Source organism: Salvia miltiorrhiza, chromosome 4 (genome assembly GCF_028751815.1).
Source record: "Salvia miltiorrhiza cultivar Shanhuang (shh) chromosome 4, IMPLAD_Smil_shh, whole genome shotgun sequence".
Classification (NCBI taxonomy): domain Eukaryota; kingdom Viridiplantae; phylum Streptophyta; class Magnoliopsida; order Lamiales; family Lamiaceae; genus Salvia; species Salvia miltiorrhiza.
The window spans coordinates 666,572-681,604 of record NC_080390.1 but is presented as its reverse complement, the minus strand read 5'-3'; the positions used below and the strand labels follow the sequence as shown (position 1 = coordinate 681,604).

The following is a 15,033-nucleotide window of genomic DNA, read 5'->3' as shown; positions in this document are numbered from 1 at the left end:
GTGAAACGGGATTTTATCAAAATATATTACATATATGTAATATATTTCAACTCTAATTATAAATTAATTAATTAATACTAACTAGTATGAATGATCATTAACGCTGTGACACGTTAATTACTTTCTGAACTCGCCTCTTGTACTACAATTATAAGAAATACTTAATTAATATAAAATTTAACAATTCATTCTATTTTCTCTCACTTCCTAACTTTAATGACATGAATTTTCATACAGGTTAATCAACTTGGTTTGTTCGGTTTGAAAGATTAAATTAAATTAAAGTAGATTAATTTTATGACATCTTGTTCGAGTAAATAAATACAATCTAATATTTAATCTAGAAATAATGTTAATATAAAAATAATCTTGAATTATGAACTTTGATTTATCTCTTATGACAAAATTAATTTCGGGCCAATTTAATCTTGACAACCCAACATTCCCTCAAAAGACATACTGTTAGAATTGGTTTCAAGGCCAGAGTGAGTTTCAAATGGATATTCATTTCAATTTTTTTTATTAACATATATTTATATTTGTTTTATTATTGGTTTTGTTCTTCAATAAAATTTAAAACATCAACAATTTACTTTTTTATATGACAAAATTTTAAATCAAAAAAATAATAATAATAACAATGAATCGTGAAACCTATATAACAAGTAATTAACTTGTTAAATATGAGAAAATAATATTATTACAAAACATGATGATAGATGAGAATAATACTAGATGCTAGATGTTTCGGTTCAATTAAAATAACCAAACCTATGAGGGAGTACATATAAAACTCATAAGAATGATGAGAATAAAGAGAAATGATAACTTCACTCATCAAGAAATTTGGTCGTAGCCTTAATTAATTCATGGGTATTGGTTTGTAAATATTTAGAATTTTTTTTTATTTTCTGATTTTGCACCTCAATTTTAAAATTTATCTATAAATATTTAAATTTTTGTATTCTTTTTTATTTTGCACCTGACGAAGTTTTATCCTCAAATCGTTGCTGATATGGCAGCCAAATTGACATCCCAGAACCTTACAATTACATGTTATAAATCGCACGTTGACAACAAACTTATCTGCTCCAGTATATATGCACTTCAAACTTCCCTCTCAATCCGATTATCATGTCAGCAACAATTTGAGTTTTAAAATTCACCGGGTGCAAACTCAGAAAAGTTACAAAGTTCATATATTTATAGATATATTTTAAAATTGAGATGTAAAACCAAAAAATGAGAAAATTTTGAATATTTACAAGCCCATACCCCATTAATTTAACATATGTACTATTTGAGTTGAATTAAGTTCAAACTAAATGCTCTTGAATTTGATAACATGCTAACATATGCAGCAGTTAAATAATATTATATACTCCCTCCGTCCCGCGAGTCTTGACACGTTTGGGTTTGATACGGGAATTAAGGAGTTGTAGATTAGTGTTTTAAGTGTGTAATTAATAAAGTATAAAATTGATAAAGTAGGAGAAAGAATGTAATAAAAGTGATAAAGTAGGAGAGAGAATATAATAAATGTGATAAAGTAGGAGAGAGAATGTAATAATTATTACCCAAAAAGGAAACGTGTCAAGACTCGTGGGACGGCCCAAAAAGGAAAACGTGTCAAGACTCGTGCGACGGAGGGAGTATTAAGATTTGAATCAATTGAAAGATGGTGATGGTACATGAGAAACTACATGGTTAAATAAAATAAAAAAATTGAATAAGTAAAGATCTGGTATGAAATGAAGTACGATTTTGTACAATATCATGAACACCAACACAATGTAGACGTGAAAAGCATAGGTCCCATGCATATAAATATATAATCTTCCCCACACAGCCTGTGTTTGTGTATGGCCCCAATTATACTTTTAATTTTGGCCCCTACATTTAATTTTATTTATCAGTCAACACCTTTTGTTTCATATGAATTAATTATCAACATTGGGAACCCCCAAAAAAACCAATAATTGAGAGATATATATATTAGTAATATATATGCAACAAACAGTTTTATTATTTTTTCTTCAACATTCATTGCACGTACGCACACTCTTGAGTGTCGGTTATGGGCTATATAGCCTATATTCTTCCCAAAATGATAAAATTATATATATTCACCGTGGGTTGAGTTTTTTTTTTTTGGAATCATTTATCCTGTAGAAATCTAAGAACGACAATACTGTTTATGTGTGTGCATTAGATGCTTATTTTATGATTTTTCTTATTTATACATTCAATAGTATTTTTTTGGTAACGATCATAGAATATACAAGAGCTTCAGATCAAACGAAAATCGACAAATATGAATAAATCTGTAATATTAGATTTTCATATCCTATAGTTGATATTTATATAGAGGAAGCGGATTTTTACCTTGATTCGAATCTTAGAGAAAGTGAAAATTTTATCAATTAATTGAATTTCGTTATACAGTCATTATAAGTAGCTTGTGCAACATTTTATACTGATTTATGCATCATTTTTATTTATTACGAAAAATAATATTTTAGTACTCCCTCCGTCCCTAAAAATTGTGACCCAATGGGGAGGGCACGGGTTTTAAGAAAAAAGTGTGGTAGTTGTGTTTGAGTGGAGATTGAGTCTCACACTTTTTTGTAAATAGTTAGAGGGAAAGTTTATGGGTGTAAGGTTTAAAGACGAGAAATGCGAAGTAAACACAAGAACTCAAAGATTTACGTGGTTCGGTTTATTCAACCTACATCCACGGGCCAAGAAACTAGATTCACTTTTATTGATCGATCGAACTTCGAATACAAGAGATACAACTCTCGATTACAGAAATCACTCGTCTCACACAAACTTTGAACAACAAGTGGTTTTTCTCTCTGTTTTTCTTCACTCTGCGTGTTCTGCAAAAACAGCTCTCTCGACGAAGAAGATGAGCTGCACAAGTTAGTTATAACTAACTTTGAAACCTTCCTTCAATCTCAGCCGCTCGATCAGATCTAACGGATGCGATATAACAGATATTTGCACAACTAAACCCCTCCGCCTTTTGGTAATTGCAGACCAGTCCTCGGTGAAAACAAAACACGAGCTTTCCCTTCGAATAAAACGCTTTTACACGAATTAGAAATAACAATCCTCCACCTAATTCGTGCAAAAACATTCAATCCCAAAAACAGCAGCAAACTAGCTTCAAAACTCCGATTCCCAAACTCCAAAAGATAAACTCAAACTTAACTAAACTGAGCTTAACAAAGCTCCTTAGATTCTTGGTAACAAATTCACTAAATCCCAGCAATGCTCAAACTTTTCAGAAGGCAAAGCCTTTGTTAGAGCATCAGCTGCATTCTCTTTAGTGTGCACCTTCTGCATGCTTACAGTCCCTTTTTCAATGATGTCACGAATAAAATGCATCCTTACTTCAATGTGCTTTGAGCGCTCATGAAAAGTTTGATGTTTCATGAGGTACAAAGCACTTTGACTATCACATAGCAAACATACAGACTTTTGCTTAACACCAAATTCTGAGACTATACCTCGCAACCAAACGACTTCTTTTACTGCTTCGGTTGCTGCCATATATTCAGCCTCTGTAGTGGAGAGTGCAACCACAGACTGAAGAGAAGATTTCCAGCTAATGGCTGCACCAAACAAAGTAAATATATAGCCTGATTGTGACCTTCTGTTATCAACATTTGCTGCATAGTCTGAATCAGTGTATCCCATCAACTCTGATCCCTCTGATGTGGATTCCCTCCTGAATAGAATACCCTTACTAGAGCTACCTTTCAAGTATCTAAGTATCTTTTTCAGTGCCTCCCAATGTGCATATCCTGGATCCACCATATACCTACTTGCCACACTAATTGCATGAGCAATGTCTGGCCTAGTACAAACCATAGTGTACATCAGAGAGCCTACAAGATTTGAGTATGGAACATTCCTCATTTGCATCCTTTCCCTTTCTGATTGTGGTTTATCATCATCAGATAATTGCATATCCACTGCTAGAGGTACTGTCAAAACCTTTGACTCATGCATGTTAAATTTCTTTAACACCTTGTATATATAATCCTGTTGGTGTAACCAGAGCTCCCCAGATTTTCTATTTCTAACAATATCCATCCCAAGAATTCTCTTGGCTTCACCAAGATCCTTCATTTCAAAAACTTTACTCAAACCTTCCTTCACAATCCTTATTTCAGCTTTCTCTTTGCTAGCTATTAGCATATCATCAACATATAAGAGTAAATATACAACTGCAGAACCCCCCTTTCTTTGGATAAACACACAACTATCATATTTTGATTTAGTGAAGCCCAATACTTTCATATGCTCATCAAACCGTTTATACCATTGCCTAGAACTTTGTTTTAAACCATATAAGCTTCTTTGCAGTAGACATACCTTATTCTCTGACCCAGGTTGAACAAAACCTTCTGGTTGAGTCATGTGAATCTTCTCCTCCAGTTCTCCATGTAGGAAGGCCGTTTTAACATCCATTTGCTCAAGCTCCAAATCAAATTTAGCCACTATTGCCAACAGAATCCTTATGGGAGTATGCTTTACAACTGGAGAGAATATTTCATTATAATCTATTCCCTCTTTCTGTGTAAATCCCCTTGCCACAAGTCTGGCTTTGTATCTGATCTGTTCCTTCCCAATGTGTTCAATTTTCCTCTTGAAAATCCATTTACAACTCACTAGCTTCTTGTTCAATGGCTTTGTAACTAAAATCCATGTACCATTTCTTTCAAGAGAGTTCATCTCTTCTTTCATTGCTAGCAGCCATTGTTCCCTTTCTGCACTTTTCATAGCTTCATGATAGTTTCTAGGTTCCTGATATTCCAATTCTTCTGCCACACTGAGAGCATAATAGACCATCTCTGCATGCCCAAATCTGTGAGGTGGTGTGATGTTCCTCCTGGTCCTATCTCTTGCCAACTGATAGTCTCTCAAATTATCATTGGTGTCAGCAGGAGATTCTTCTTCTTCTTCAGACAATTGTTGGTGTTCAGTGCCTCCACCTGAATCAGCAGATTCTGGCCAATGCCTTCCCAAATAATCCAGCTGAACTGTTTCAATCTCATTCTGTGGATTTTGATTTGAGTTTGAACTTTCAGCATTTACGAGATATGGCATTTGTGCTTCATCAAACACAACATCCCTACTGATTATAACCTTCCCAGATCCTGCCTCAGTGCACCATAGCTTATATCCTTTCACTCCCTTTGGATAACCAAGCATGATACATTTTATGGCTCTTGGCTCCAACTTGTCTTGTTTGATGTGAGCATATGCTCTACATCCAAACACTTTCAAATGTGAGTATGTTTGATTTGAGCCATACCACATTTCATCTGGGCATTTGAACTGAATAGCAGCTGATGGTGATTTGTTTATCAAATAAGCTGCAGTGACAGCTGCCTCTGCCCAAAACCTTCTAGGTAATCCAGCTTCAAACAGCATGCACCTCACTCTTTCAAGTATTGTGCGGTTCATTCTTTCTATAACCCCATTTTGCTGTGGGTTCCCTGGTACAGTTTTGTGCCTCTTTATACCCTTTTCAGAGCAGAATTCATCAAAATCTTTAGACACAAATTCCAGCCTGTTGTCTGTCCTCAAACATTTTACCTTCACACCCTTCTCCACTTCAACTTCCTTGCACCATATTCTGAATTTGTCTAGAGCTTCTGTCTTATCTTTCAGGATGATTACCCATAATTTTCTTGAGTAATCATCCATGATGGACATGAAGTACCTCCCCTTGCCCAGACTTTCAGATTTTGTTGGCCCCCATAAATCTGAATAGATGTATTCTAGGACTCCTTTTGATGTATGTTTCCCAGTTTCAAAACTGAGCTTCTTACTTTTTCCCAATACACACTGTTCACATTTATCTAGCTTGAAGTTTGAAGGATTATTGATCTTTCCTTGTTTGAGCAGGTGGTTGAGCCCTTTTTCTCCCAGGTGCCCCAGCCTTTTGTGCCACAATATTGTTGAGTCTTGCTTTGCCAAATTGTTGCTTCCAACCACAGTATTTGCCAATAAGTAGTATAATCCATTTCTCCTTTCTCCCTTTAGGACAACCTTATTATCTTTGATAACTTCAAGTCCTCCATTTATGGATCTCCACTGATATCCCTTTCTTTCAAGAATCCCAAGTGAAATCAGATTTCTCTTTAAGTTTGGAACATGCCTAACTTCTTGCAATGTTCTGACAGTGCCATTGTGTAGCTTGAGTTTTATACATCCAACTCCTTCTACAGAACAAGATTGATCATTGCCTAATAAGACTGAACCAGCTTCCTGATGGTTGAGCTCAGAAAACCATTGCTCATTTGGACACATGTGAAATGAACATCCTGAGTCTAGTACCCATTGATGATCTATGTGATCATCAATTATGTTCAGGGCCTCTGCAGCATCACAAATTTCATCTTCCTTGGGTTCCTTCTTCTCACTGCAATTCGATTGCTTTTGGCTTCTTTTCCATATCAAGCAATCTCTCTTCCAATGTCCAGGCTTTTTACAGTGATAGCAATTTTGAGTATCATCATCTGATGGTTTCTTTTCCTTGTCAGTTTTTCCTTTCTTGAAATCCTTCTTGTTCTTTTTGAACTTTCCACCTTTCTGCTTTATGGATAAGCCTTCACCTACGGCTTCCTTTCCCTTCGATGATGATGAAACAGATGCTTTCTGGAGCTCCTTCGCTTTCAAAGCTGCTTGCACTTCTTCCACAGATATGTCATTCTCCCTACCGAACAACATAGCATCCTTGAGATGATCATATGAAGGAGGTAAAGCGTTCAACAGTATGATTGCTTGATCCTCATCCACAATCTTTACATCCACATTCTCAAGATCATCAATGATCTTATTAAAGATTTCAAGTTGATCTTCTAAGGGTTTGTTATCAAGAACCTTGAAAGAATACAACCTTTGTTTCAGGTAGAGTCGATTTGCCAAAGATTTTGTCATGTAGATCGACTCCAATTTCGCCCATACAGCTGCTGCAGATTGCTCCCTTGCCACCTCCCGTAGCACTTTATCTCCAAGGCATAATATGATTAGGCTATGTGCCTTCTCACGAATTTCTGCCCATTTCAGATCTGCATCAGCTGCTGCTGCTATCCTTTCCTTCGAATCAGTATCTGTTAAAAATGATGAAGCCTTTGCATCATTTTCTTTCAAGGCCGATGCCAAACCCTGCTGCGTGAGAAGTGCGCGCATCTTTATCCGCCATAATCCGAAATCGTTCTTCCCCGTGAATTTCTCCGATTCGATTCTTGGCATTGACATTTCTCGCCGAACGTGGTCTCCCCTTCCCACAGACGGCGCCACTTGTAAGGTTTAAAGACGAGAAATGCGAAGTAAACACAAGAACTCAAAGATTTACGTGGTTCGGTTTATTCAACCTACATCCACGGGCCAAGAAACTAGATTCACTTTTATTGATCGATCGAACTTCGAATACAAGAGATACAACTCTCGATTACAGAAATCACTCGTCTCACACAAACTTTGAACAACAAGTGGTTTTTTCTCTCTGTTTTTCTTCACTCTGCGTGTTCTGCAAAAACAGCTCTCTCGACGAAGAAGATGAGCTGCACAAGTTAGTTATAACTAACTTTGAAACCTTCCTTCAATCTCAGCCGCTCGATCAGATCTAACGGATGCGATATAACAGATATTTGCACAACTAAACCCCTCCGCCTTTTGGTAATTGCAGACCAGTCCTCGGTGAAAACAAAACACGAGCTTTCCCTTCGAATAAAACGCTTTTACACGAATTAGAAATAACAATGGGGTCATTTCCAAATACGAAAATGACACAATTTTCAGCGACGTCCCGATATAGTAATAAGGTCACAATTTTGAGGGACAGAGGGAGTATAAGTTGTATAACTCATCCCAAGAGAGAGAGAGATTGTTACAATATATACATAATGAGATGTCATTTGTATAGCCAATATCCCTTAGTCTCAAGGATGGGCTTGATTTGATTACTAGTTGGTGAGGCAATAGTTTAGTTTACCAAGAAGATCATCTGGTCTAAGAGGATAATCAACCACACTACACACATTATTTATATACTTATCTGCTACTGCTACTGTTATTGCTTTGCTTAGCTCATTTTAATTTTTTTTATATATATACTTCAAATTTTTATTTGTTTCTACTTCTAACAGCCTTGCTCCTCTTGTTGGAGAGGTGTAGTTATCTTTAATTTACTGAATATCCTCATTGAAATTTGTAATTATCTAACATACTCCAAATTTGATAGAAATTTCAAACCAATCGCGTCATTCTAAACCAGTAAATAACTTCACAAAAAGGAATTGAATATAAATAAAATTACATCAAAACATTACTACCATACAAAAATTCGTGTGTAGGTCTAGTGATAGATGGTTAATGCTCAAGATTTGAGGTATTGAGTTCGAGTCCACCTTCGTTTGCAGATCTCTTTTGGTAAATGACTAATTCTCAATTTGTTTTCTTCTCTTTTCTCAACTCATTCTTTTTGCAACAAATATTTTCGGCAGATTTCTTTACATAAACAGCAACATCACATAACACATTCTTAATGATTTTACCTTTTAATTCCTCTACTTGTTTCTTTATGTTCATTATCACAGTATGAAAGAAGGCTTTGCAGACCAACACACACATCCATTATTCAAACAAAAATCTAAGATTGAATGAAATAAAGTAGATAAGTATGTATCTATGGATTCGTCGCGAAGCGAACAGAGCAGCTCATGCGTTAGCTCATCATGTTTTAGTCAATCGGGACGGATTTTTTTCCTGACTACTAGATATTGTACATTCCGATTTTTAATTTACAGTTATCTTTTTTGCCAAAAAAAAAAAAGTATGTATCTATGGACTATAACAATCGAGTTTGTGATGTTGGGCTTGGGTTCCTTTGTGGGAGTGTGTTTATGAAGAAGATACGAAGGAACTGGTTTTTTGGGCCTTATTTCTGTGGGCCTGCTTTATTTATTTTAGATAGAATGGGCCTTTGGTACTGTTTTATTAAACTTGGGCTGTCTATTTAGTTCATTAATTTGGGCGGTGAAAAAAAAATTGAGCTTATTTATTTATTAATATGGCTAAAGACTTAAGCTTAATTTATTTAAATTTTCCAGTTTATCTAATTAGACTCTAATTTGAGTTAATTAATTATTTTTAAAAAAATGAATGCATAATATTATTATGTGAATATATTAAGTGTAATACTTATTACCTATAATATATTAAAAAGGCAATTTTCAATTTGAAAAGTGAGTAGCAATTTTGTAGTTATAACAAAACTGAAGGTTTATTTGTGAACTATATTTTCTCTTTTTATTTATTTTTCTTTAACTTCTTGTTTTTTGTTTTATTTCTTTTCAAATTTGTGAAATTCGACTAACTACAAAATATTTGATATGTATATCAAATTAAAGATCAAGCCAAGAGCTTTAATTTGATATATTTTATGTAAATATTTGATTGAAAATATTAAAAAATATATTTGTTTAAATATTAATATTTTAAAAAAATTATCACTCCTTTATCATCTTTTTTCAATAAATCTATTTTTAATTATTTGTATTAGTATTTTTAATTTTTAACTCTTTTTTTTTTACTTTTCATAATATCAATTTATAATTATGAATTTTTCTTTATTTTTTTCAATATTCAATTCAAATAAATTCAGTTAAAATTATTTTTATCATTATATTGCATAAATATAAAAAATTTAGAATATTTTCCCTTGCATTGCATGGCATGCAAAAAGCTAGTTTGATTTAAAGCATGAAACGAATTTTGTGCATATTGCAAATAAAAGTGTTTATGAGTAAATATGTTTTATTTATAAATTTAATTATCAAATAAAAGTCGAGTAAGATGTCGTGGATGTCCTTTGTCAAAAATTTTGATTTTCAATATTTATAATCTAAATTTTGATTTTCAATAGTGAATTAATATTGAATATGAATATGAATTATTTTTATTGAATCTATCTATAAAAGAGAAGTATAAGATAAATTCTAAAGCTTATGATGAATTTAGAATTAAAATGATTAAAATTACAAACTGAGTAAGATATCAGGATGACAATGAATGTAAAACTCAACTAATAAAAAATGAATATAAATCTATTTACAAACTGAGTACTGAGTAGATGAGAGCTTGCAGGACGATATTATATGAGGAAAATTTTATTATAGCCCTCTTTCATAAAAATATAAGTTTTATAGCCCTAGTTAATAGATAAGTTATATAGTCATTTTAAGTTTAAAAGATTATAACACTTTTTGACTTTTTTGTACTCGATGGTGTACTCGATGACACCATCGTGTACACCATCGAGTACTTGTGGTGCTATCGTGTACACCATCGAGTACTTCGATTACTCGATAAGTGTTGTAGAAAATCTTCATTTTTTTCATTACTCGATGGTGTACACGATGGTGCCATCGAGTACTCGAAGTTTCAAAAAAGTCAAATGATGTTATAGTCTTTTAAGCCTAAAATGGCTATATAACTTATCTTTTTTTTTTATAAGGAAAAATTAATTGAAAGATCGAAAGGTACCAGAGGTACCAAAAGAAGAACATCAGAATGGGAGGGAAGAAGAGCAATCGTCACAAGACGAAGGAGAAAAACAAAAGAAGAAGAGAAACGAGATCAGTCCACTAAGCTAACTGCTTCAAACCAAGATCTGAAATCAGAAGGAAGAGAGCCCATTTGGAAAGTCTTCTGCCATCCCCACAGACGAGATTTGATTTCTGCAACAATTTTTTCTTTGATCCAACTCCCCTGGTCAAAAATGCATCTATTCCTTTGTTTCCAAATACACCAAACCACACAGATCCAGGCCCCAGAAAGGAATCTAACATCCTTCTTACGCCCCAGATTAATAAAGGCGAGAAAATGGGCAGTTTTAGAAGAAGGAAGAGCCGACTGAACACCGAGCCAGGAGAGGATCACATACCAGATTTCAGTGGACTTTTGGCAAGAGAAAAAAAGATGCTCTGTGTCTTCATCCTCTAGGTAACAGAGTTTACAAACAATCTCCGAGTTCGGGATAGGAACCTGCCTCTTCAAGAGATTGTCGATCGTCGCCATTCTTCCACACATCATCCTCCAAGCAGTCACTTTAGCGTTGTGTGTAGCCGGTGCATTCCAAATGACAGATAAGGCATGATTCTTCTGTTGAGGAGCACAAACCCCGTCGCAGATTGCCTTGTATGCCGACTTAACAGTGAAACAACCATCCGGCAAAAGTTTCCATTTCCAACCATCCGGTTTCCCCTTCACCAACTTAAAATTGTTGATAGAGGACAGGAGAGCAGAAACTTGGTCTTTCTCTCTATCAAGCAGGATTCTTCTCCACTCAAGATTCCATTCCCAGACTCCATCGTTCCATGTTCCCATACTTTTAATGCTGCCCCCAGGGTTGTTACTGAGGCGAAAAAGTCTTGGAAATTGGTCAGCAAGTGTCAAACTCCCTGTCCAGTGGTGATTCCAAAAAGATGTTGACTCACCCTCTCCTAACTGAAATTCCAGATTTTCCATGAACCATCTGCCACTTTCCCCCTTGCTCAGACTCAACACTTTATTCCACCAGCAAGAAGCCGATTCCCTCCCCCCTTTCAAGGTAATCCCATCTTTGTCCCATTCAATATCACCCTTGACTGCTGGTGGACGTCGTATACCACCAAATAATTCCTGCGGAATTACCAAAATAAATTAGTATAATGGTAAGCAGGGTCGATCCCACAGAGAGCAGGTAAAATCATTCAATCCCCTAAAATCTATAATTTTGGTGATGCCACCACGCCTTAATTTTGAGAAAATAATTATCAACTAAAAAGCAAATTAAATCAAATAAAATAACTCTCGAAATAAATCAATAAAAAGGTAACTCGGCTCGAATAAATCCACACTAATTCACAGCTCTGATCATCGACGCAAAGATTAATTTATCCCTATTAACCAATTAGTTATAGGATACCGTGATACGCACTGACATACCCCAATTCCTACTTACTGTGTCGATAGACAGCTAGATACGCTAGTCTTGTCTATTTCCCTTATTAAAATATAACCTAGCTGGATACGCCAGTCTTAGATTTAATATTCTAATAGCATTAAGGTGAAGGAACCCAATTTATACCAATTATCCTAGATACGCTAGTAATAATTAATATACCAATTAATTCCTACTACGAACATGGTAGTTTTGCCACTAATCAGCCCTATTCCAACAATTACGGATTGGAAGTGCTAATTGACTATAATCCAATTAAACCTAAGTTGATCAGACTTAAATAAAATCAGAATTATCTTTAAACACAAGGAATAAATCGAAATCAATAGGAACCAATTTTAAAATCAATTAGGTCTCACAGATTAATAAATTAGTGTTTCATTATTCTCGCCGAATTAAAAGTTTAGCTGCTCATAATTGAAATAGAAACTATCAAATAAACAAAAGTAAACATGAAAAAAATAATCAAACACAATAAACAAATAATTGAAATTAAATGACTACGAAGAGTTAAACTAAATCGCTGAATTGAAATTAAATCAAATGTAACCAAAAGTCTTCTGCCACCAATATGATCCAGCCGCAATTCCAAAAATTAAAGCCAGCAAATAACTTGAACTAATCTCCCATAAATACGTCAAGTACTAAAAATTTAAGGAATAAAAAAGGTATGAAAAGTAAATCTCAAAGCAACCTAATTCTCTCCTCTAAATTGCGGCTAAGTGGGTTTCATAAAAAAACTAAACCTAACTTCCCATGCATGCATGCGGCCCAAGCTTAGGGAATTAAACCCTATAAGATGCCGCCTAATCCAAAACTATGGGCTTCGGCCCTTTCACCTAATTAAATCCAAAATAAAATAAAACAAGGGTTTTGGGCTTCATAAAAATATAACAAGTAATTTAAAAGCCCAATCTCTAACTATCTTCCATCTTCACGTCAAATCTCCATCGAAAGCTCATCTTTCTCCAATTTCTTCCAATTAGCAGCTCCATCTCCAATTCTTCTCATTCCTGCGCCGAAACATAGCAAACCATGTAATATCACATGAAACCACGGCGAAACGCACACTAAACTAGGTAGCTAAAATACACACATCAAATCCCCTCACACTTAGATCATACTTGTCCTCAAGTATGAAATAAGAGAAGAATTAATGGTGAAATTCAGCCCCTAGAAGCAACTCTCTTCCTAGACACGAAGACTCTAGAAACGAAAGAGCGGAAAACAGACACAACAAACACACAACAAACACACGCAAAGAACATGAAAGTAAAAAGGGAAACGAGATAAGACACGAACAAACCAAACGACTAGCCAAGCAACATCAAAGCATCAGGAACGCAACAGTCTATCAAATCGAATCATGCAATTCACCATCACTTCCCAACTCTCGAACTAAGAACATGAACCTCCAAAGTGTGTTTTCATCATCAATCTAGTCCAAATTAGGCAACAATGAGTGCAACTCTCACGCTCATTCAATCTCTCCATAAGATAAGGTAATTCTCACACAAGAAGAAACTCCAATTAGTCATGATATTTCGCAGTCACATTATGGCTCAAAAAGGTCTTTCTTCTTTGGTTGTAATGGGGCTAAGGACTATCAATGATGTAGGCAAGATCCTAGGGGTCCTAAGCTCAAACATTGAAGATCAAATATCGTGCATGTTCGAATCAAATCACACCCAAAGAATTCTAAACATATGAAGAGCAACTTCCAACTCAACCATGGGCAACAACCATCAAACAACTCAATGCATGTATACTAATTCAACTTGGTGCAACCTTTATTTTCTCTCTCTTTTTTTTTTTCTTTTTTTTCTTTTTTCTGTTTTTCTCTTCTTTTTTTTTCTTTTTTTTCTTTTTTTTTTCTTTTTTTCTTTTTTTCTGCACCACTTTATTAAAACAACACAATCATGCAAAGAGTACATCAAAAAACAATTTGCCCAACTGTCAACATCTCCCCTGTTCGGCCAAACAGACCATCTGTCCTAGATTCAGAATGTAAACTCGGCTCGGTTCTGTTTGGGCAAACAAGTATCCTTATGCACATTCCTCAAAAATTCAATTAGGATGTAATTCAATTCTAACATGCACAATGGGACCAAAGAGAAAGTTCACAAAAAACAGGCCTCGGCTATATATATATAGTGACTAATATGAACAATCACGGCAAGGCTCAAACATGGCTCACTAGGGGTTAGTGTACGGTAGGAATTTAAAAGCAGGCCAATTGGCTACCCTAGTGCCTCTTATCATTCACCACATATGACACACTTGATATCACGACTTCAGGGATCATCAAATCTCTCAAAGATGTATTTGGAAATTCACACTCAAGAAGGAAGATCCAATCGGTCGTGATATGTCGTGGTCACATAGTAACTCAAAAAGGTCTTTCTTCTTTGGTTGTAATGGGGCTAAGGACTATCAATGATGTAGGCAAGATCCTAGGGGTCCTAAGCTCAAACATTGAAGATCAAGCATTGTGCATATTAAACTGAATCACATCCAAAAATACTAAGCATATGAGGAACCAACACTAACTCATCCTTAGGCAACAAGATCATCACAATCAACTGCATGCTCAATTAATTCAACTTGGTGCATTTTTTTTCTTCTTTTTTTTTTTTTTTTTTTTCAGCACCTTTGTCATATCCCAATTTTTAATCACTGATTAAAGACTTAATAATTAGGGTTCGGCATCCATTAATAATAAAACTGATTTGATTTATCTGATATGATTTAATTGTTATATATGTGTTTTGATGTGCTAAATTCTTATTATTATTTGAATTCGTTTGAGATTTAAAGGATTATTGAGTAGTCAATAATTATTATTTCGGATTATAACTGACTTAGCAGAGTCATGTTATTTAATTTATATACGATAGAAATAGTATTTCTATTATTTACTTGAAGTCGTAATTAATTTTCGACTTATAAAACGAGTTATAAAATATGTATTTATAGAGAGTTATAACGAAGCTTCGTTATATGAG

General features: G+C 34.7%; 1 protein-coding gene across 1 annotated transcript; it reads right to left on the bottom strand.

Moving 5' to 3' along the window:
* Positions 1-10,662: 10,662 nt before the first annotated feature.
* LOC131021099 (uncharacterized) lies at positions 10,663-11,553 on the bottom strand. Its single transcript, XM_057950189.1, has one exon. The coding sequence runs from the start codon at positions 11,551-11,553 to the stop codon at positions 10,663-10,665; it is 891 nt and encodes a 296-aa protein (XP_057806172.1).
* Positions 11,554-15,033: the final 3,480 nt, after the last annotated feature.